Below are 7,274 nucleotides of genomic sequence, written 5' to 3' on the forward strand. Positions count from 1 at the left end.
AAAGATCTACCATATATTTTCCTAACAAATATTCTATTCTGATAAGATAGTGCAAGTTTGCAAAAAAACCCACCGAGTTATTACTATGCTGATTCTGGCCCTTCCATACAAAGAATGTCAACAAACTGTGTAATCTTACCATGATCTAAAAAGCATATTTTAAACCTGCAGACTTCAGATACTTCTTTTCAAATTATTACCTGCTGTGGATGGCAAGGAAAGTATGCCATTGTGGTCTTACTAATAGTATTATTTTTATATGTGTGGCTGATCTCAGCAGTTAAAGAGTTCTGAGCAAGACTTCCTTGAAGATTTTTGCTGAGTCTTGACCACAGCATTCCAGCTTTTAAACTGTAGGCTCTTCAGTGGCTGCTGAATAGGCAGACTCCTCTCATTTCTTCACAAGCTAGAGCTGACAAACACTGATCAAAAAAAACTGAGCAACCTACTCAAATGAAAATTTGGGCTCAAAAATATCAATATCCAACCCACTTGAAGAGATTTTAAAAATGAATGCAGACTGGAAGAGCAGTAGTGTTACAAACCATGATTTATAAAGGTAGGATTGGAATTCCATTATTTACAACAGTCTGATATAGATGTTCAATATTTAAGATTTTTTTTCTTTAAACACATAATAATTCATTTATATATGCTACGGAAATATGTAATCTCCATTTTGTAATAACCAGATACATACATAACATTTTCACATTTATGGCACATGCCTCTTTTCAGCAAATTAGCCACATATTTAAAATATTTGCACAGCTCTGTTTAATATATTTCTTCCTTTAAGGCAGTTTACTGAGTTGGATCATTCCAGGAAATGCAAGATTAAGCTACAGATCTTCTAATTAATAAGGAAATTAAACTTACAACCTTTCACCTTCCTACAAGTTGTATCCCTGGCAGTAGGTAATAAGAACAAAGTCATCTGACTTGTACAACAAAGGTCAGAATATTAGCCCAACTGTGCAAACTGCTTTGTCAAGAGAAAGTTCTTTATTTCCACAGAAATAAATAATAAAGATATCTCCCTCATCCTTTGAGCAACTATGAGAAATTGTAATCTTAATTAGCTCTTGGAGAAAAGAAAAAAGTTGAGTTGTAAGTATAGCATGAGACATGGCAAATTTAGTCTTCTTACCATAACCAACAATGACAAAATTAACAAACAGCAGAAAATTGGATGAAAAACTTAGTTTTCTTCAGCCAAGCATTACACAATCAGTACCTTTTTTACCATCTAACTTGTTAGGAAAAACCCACAATTTTTTCAATCACTGGGAATTTTTTTTTAAGTATTCCCTTATGGTTGACCTCAATTAGACAATCCATGTATAAGTCGTGCTCAAGATGTAGTGCAAAGGATGGAATGAGAGAAGAGTGGTCCATAAAGAGGATCCAAAAGTAAGATTAGAATGCTATGAAACCTTTTGCAAGATGCTGCTTTTCAGAACCACTCATTTACAGATACAGTATACATGGGAAGTGAAAACTCACACAGTGAAGTCATCCCCATTTGTATAACCCTGCTAATATAAATGGTGCCTAAGTGAAGAAAGTAGAGTTTGGGAATTTTTTTTTGTACGTATTTTTTAGTACTAAGCTGTCTCTATTTCATCCACGGGAATATATTCCAAAGGAAAAGAGAACGGAGCTAGACTATCATATATTCTTGTTATTCTTGGTTAACAGAGAAGTATTCAGCTTATTCAGATCAGCTCTGTGACTCATCTGTTTTTACTCCTTGCTGGCATGGAGATAAAATACTGTATAAAAACAGTGGAATGCTTTTTGATCCAACAGACTTTGAAAGTAGCGAATCTTTAGCTCATATGAAATTTATAGGAGTGGGCAGGAAACGTAAATAAAAGAAACTTCCTTAAATCAACATTTCAAAGAAACTATATACAAGTTATGCAGGACTTATTAACACAGAGATATTAACATATGAAGAGCCATTGTCCTTTGGATAACTATTCATACCAAAATAACCTCTTTAGTAATGGAGTCACATCATATTTCATACATTCATATTTAGTGAGTACAGAGAATATAACTCCTAATAAGAGCTAAGTTTTAACAGATGCTTAATTACAACCATAAAAAAGTCCATGACTGTTCTTAATCTCACATACACTGTTTTCTCCTCTAGCCTTTCTCTCTGAGTGCCTGTAAAATAGTAGGAGTGTTAAAAATGATGGAGATACTTTTGTGTTTCTCATGATCAAATTCTACCCACTGCTGCTCAGTCTCTTCTACAGGTTGGCTGTAGTGGGTTTCCTGCTTAGAACCTGATGAAGACTCTAAAATGTTTTTCAGCTTTGTCAGAAAAGAGAATAAAGACATGTATGATTTCCTTGAGTCCAAACTGTCTATTGCTTCAAATTACTTTTCCTGACACATTAAGAGAAACACATCTCTCACTGAACAAGCCATTTTACTTCTGGAGCTTAGCAAAGTAAAGAGTTCCTTTTCAGATTTATGCAGAAAGCAGATTTTTGCTCATGGGCAGACATGACATCTATCTAGGAACAAAACCACAGAAGTGATTTGTGTTCCAAACAGACTTGAGAATATCCAAATTTCACTTTCAGGAAATATCCTTCTTCCTAATGTGTCTGTAGTGGAATAAAATGTAGTGCCAAAGAAGTCAGTAGTATGGCAGATTTTTCTCAAAAGGTGAAATATTTTGGATGACTTGCAGCATGACCACTGAAGAAAGAAGGAAGTCTGTATTATAACGCCACCTGCAGGAGCAGGAAGGATTTTGATAAAGAATAGAAATCTGTGAATTCTAAAAATCTGAAGGCAGAGATGGGGCAAATGACCACGCACAGTCTAGTTTGACTGAAAATTTAATTACTATTATATGGTCATCAATTTTCCAAAACTTCTCGACATTTGATATGAAAAATGGATTCTAACTTTTCTGGAATTACTTAAAAAAATCAAAATAAAGCAGAGAGTGACTGATAGAGATTCAAGAGAGTAAATTGAATTCCAAAGAAACTTCTGAGGATTTGGAATAATCAGACTGTCTGCCTGGAAAGTTAATTCCAATTTTGTCCTCTTTCCACTCCAGCATAATGCTGTCACTTTCTTTCATCTGCTTAAGAAAGTAATTAGTAATCATATACATTTTATAATAGCAGAAAGCCTAGAGTGACACCCTGGATCATAAATAATCAAAAATAATCTTTTATTGAGCTCTGATAGAGACAGGGTATCATTCTTCAAGTCTAGACTGACTCTAGAATTCAAACTTCAAAGCCATGGCTATACTTGAAAGACTACATGCTTGAATCTGTGCCTCCTTGTATTGGATACTGAACTCAGTTCCCTTAATTTATAGTATTTTGGAAGCAATGAAAATATTTTCTCAGGAAGAGAATGGGAGGAAACTTCCTCCCACTACCTACTCTTCAGCCTCTTCCGTAAGGGTCCTTTCCAACACTATGTTATGACATATAATGTCTTTTAGGAATCTTAACAACACAAAGCCTCTAACAGCCAACAAAAGTAATGGAAACCACAGTACAAGCCCTTTTCAGATCTTTGCCTGACTTCTGACTACAAACTCAAGACCAATTTTAAAGGTGCGAAAAATCATTAGTGGAGAAACAAAATTAATGGGGAAAAACAAAAACAGTGATTTCCTGTGACAACTGCTGAGAACGTTATCCAAGTAAATGTGTATCAACAAAAAAAAATGTGGTATAACTAGAAGAATACTAGTTCATTGCATTTGATAAACAATGTTAAATTACTCAATTTTAAACATGACAGATAGGGTAGACCAAGTTCTGGCTTGGGGTTTTTGTATGTACTCTTGCTCTAAAACTACTTTGTGGCTGGTACAGTGATACAGTTGACATTTTTTTCCTCACAGGAAAGGTAATGGCTTCTATTCTGGAAAATCGTGACAATCGAAAGACATACAGATTCTGAAAGATTGTGAAACTTATCCACACTTATTCTCTGTTTCCAATATTTTTTTTATCTTTTTTTTCTCTCCGTGAAAAGGTGTGTTCTGAGCACGTAACTGCTAGTTGTGCAAAGTTCTTTTCACACTTGGCCTCAGGCCCCTCTGTTTCTGAGTAGGTTACATAACCTTGTATTCCTTGTGCTTAGGACCTATATAAACCTAACTCAGAAAAATATTCCCAAAACAAATGCTTTGAAACTCATTCAACTTAAGCATTACATACCATTCTGTCATTTTCACATCTTCTGTGATTACTTTTGGAAGCAATTACTGAATTCGGGTGGTTTAAATTAAAGAAAGCTGTAACACTGTGAAATTATGAAGTTAACTCTATTTTTGCATTTGAAGAAAATATTTAGTTTCACACTGGTTAGAGTTTCTAATTGAATATTATCCTATTTCAGTGGGAGTTTTGAACAGCAGATACTTACGCTTTCTTTCCACAGATGGATCCCTGGTACCAGTTTCTGCAGGTGCTGAAGTATTTCTTTTTGGTTCCCATAACTTGCTGAAGGGCACAGACATTTGGGCTAAGGATGGAGTGAGAAACATTAAAAAAAAAAGTCTTTATACATCTTTGGAAAAGTGATGTATAAGATTGCAGCAAATACAGTTTCTATTGAGCAAGAACAAAAAATGAACATCTGGCTTTAGCTGCCAGGGCAGGTGTGCATTCAAGCAACCACAATGCAAGTTCCCAGGACTGTTTGGCTGGGTTCCTTGGCGAGTCAACCCTCCTGGTGGGGACAGATGATTCCCCTCTGCTCTGGCCTGACCCTCTATCTCAATATGTCTTACATTTTTTCCTTCCTCCTGGGAAGTGAATTAATTACCAGCCACAAGGGACTTAACTGCTAATACCATCAGCCTCCTTTCATTAAATCTTCTTGTACACATCTGTGCAGCTGAAGGTCATGGGGAGGTGGGGAAGAAAAGTGACTGGCTCTTTATATGGAAGGAAACCCTGTAAATCAATCAGCTATTTTGATTACCATAGTTTTGGAGGACCGCAGGCACCTAAGTAAACATTCTGGGAATTACTGGGGACCAAAGGGTAAACTGGCATGTAAATAAAAGGCATCACAGAATTCAAACAAGGAAAACTTTTTACTTAGCATAGTAGTGTACAGAAGAGGAATTTCCTAAGAGCAAATTCCATGGAGCAAAGGTGTTTTGCCACTAATTTGTATAATTTCGCAGTACAAAAGTTCATCAGTTCAAGAGTTAGAACATATGCTTTACAATAGTGGGAATGAGGGAGGGAGAGAGAAGGGGAGGGAGGGAGAGAGAAGGGGAGGGAGGGAGAGAGAAGGGGAGGGAGAATTCAGTAAAGGAAGGCAGACAGGATGGTGAACAATTCTTTACACAGAAGAGTTTTTACAAAAAATACTGAAGGGAAATATGTTGAGACACATCATTTCCCTGACACCAGCTGTTTAAATAAGTTCCATGTCTCTGAGCAGCCTGGCCTGTGAGTGTTGTCTCTGGGGTGCCCTGCTGAGCAAGTTGCCGCTACACCAGCGGGAACAAAAGTTTTACTGAGAGCTCCCAGTGTCAGACAGCATTAAAGAATAGTCCATGATTTATTCATTAGGACAGAAAAAAAGCAAGTAAATGTTGTGGAATAAGTGTCAATTCTATCAAAATATTTGAAAATGTGTATTAAACATATCCTAACCCCATTATATTAATCATAAATGGTAATTAAGTTCAGTGACTCTAGAATGTATGCATTTTGTTCACCAAGAAGTGGGGATTTAATTATTTTCCAGATTTTAGGAAGTTCTACATTATTTTGTCTCCTTTTGAAACCCCTCAGAAGACTTTTAATCTAATTCTCATTAAAAAAATTCAGAACAAAAGCAATTCTTGAATGACAGAAAGAACTCAGAGTGAAAAAAATCACAATATAGCATGAAAAGAAAGAATAACTGTTTAGAGCCTCCCTTTAAAAATGCAAATAAACCCCACATACTTACCCTTGGTCGCGTGCCCTTATTCGACTATGAGTTAAAATCTTGTCATAGTGAGCAGATGCAGCTGCTTGTTCAAAAGTAGACAAGAAAATCGTGGAAAAGGTGAATAAGAAACAGATCTTCATCTTTAGTCCTCCGTTACTTCTGGCAAGTCTAGAAGAGAGAACTGGCAGTGGCTCTGGAGGGCTGACAATTTATATACATGCTGGAAGGTGGTGGGAGGGAACCAGGGAATCAACCTGAAACTTTGTACCACCCTCCTTAGAGTAGCAGCTTTGACTGCCAACTTCAGTAACCTAAATTAATATCATACATTAACTGTATGAACAGTTCTTTTTTTATCCCTGATGGACTAATTTCTCCCTCATTAGAGAAGGCTTAGCATTTTATTCTGCTGACACAACAGCAGAAGTTTGGGAAGTTTAGACTTTGAGTTATGATTTGGTATTTATAGCACTGAAGCATCCAGAAGTTGGAATCACTGTGTGGCTCTGTTCAAACCCAGATGAAGTTTCTTCCTGCTGCTTTCCTCTGTTTTCCATGTTCTCATAGTTATCAGCTCTGAATTGTTTGACTAGTGAAGCTGGTGAAAGTTCCAGTCAGCAGACTGTTGTCAATACTCTTGTCAAACAGCATTTATGTCTTCAGAAAAAAAAGGCTAAGTTAACACACATACCGATAATGAAGCAGTTATACAATCAAACACACTATTTAAATTTAATTCTAATAGTAATGTTTACTATTGCAAAATGATTTTATTCATGTAGTCACATAGAAATCAAAGTATCTGAAAATTTTAATAAATATTTATACCCAATAGTTAGTCATTGGGAGCCTCTAGTGAAACAGATGGAAAATGTAATGCTGAGCTGTAAATGAGGGAAATGAGACAGAAAGATGATGTGCTGAATATAGTCTGAACCACTCAATGAAGTGGTAGTCTTAAAGGACAGTCAGTGTTTGGACTGCCATCTGAGAGTTTACAGCTTTAATGTTGAGAAAAATAATTGTCATTTGTATAAAAGGGTTAACATATGAATACAATTTCATGGTATAGTTTGTCACTTCAGATCTGAATGAAAATATGTCAGTTTTAATGCCAGTACTTTGCTGTAGCTTATTCCTCCAAGACAGGGAATATAATTATATGAATAACTGGAAATGAATGAATGTCAGTATTGGATTGACATAGCTGAAGGAACCTCTCATTATAGGACATGGACAAATGGAACAAAGAGCAGAGTCCGAAGGCATTAGCTTTTTTCTATGTATATAGGTAGACAATATTCTATGCATAATACATA

The 7,274-nt window shown here is 35.9% G+C and overlaps 1 protein-coding gene across 12 annotated transcripts in view; it reads right to left on the reverse strand.

Moving 5' to 3' along the window:
* The window catches only part of POSTN (periostin), a 32,063-nt gene extending 25,937 nt beyond the window's left edge, over window positions 1–6,126 (reverse strand). For all 12 annotated transcript variants that reach the window (XM_065730268.1, XM_065730267.1, XM_065730266.1 and 9 more), the window contains exons 1-2: window positions 5,974–6,126; window positions 4,426–4,524 (exon numbers count right to left, since the gene is read on the reverse strand). In XM_065730268.1, the coding sequence (XP_065586340.1) occupies window positions 4,426–4,524; window positions 5,974–6,095 (221 nt within the window). In that variant the 5' untranslated portion in view covers window positions 6,096–6,126. The remainder of the gene's footprint in view (window positions 1–4,425; window positions 4,525–5,973) is intronic.
* Between the last annotated feature and the right edge of the window lie 1,148 nt (window positions 6,127–7,274).

The sequence above is a fragment of the Cyrtonyx montezumae genome, unplaced genomic scaffold (genome assembly GCF_038088225.1).
Source record: "Cyrtonyx montezumae isolate F1298 unplaced genomic scaffold, pur_monq_1.0 scaffold_12, whole genome shotgun sequence".
In the NCBI taxonomy this organism is placed as follows: domain Eukaryota; kingdom Metazoa; phylum Chordata; class Aves; order Galliformes; family Odontophoridae; genus Cyrtonyx; species Cyrtonyx montezumae.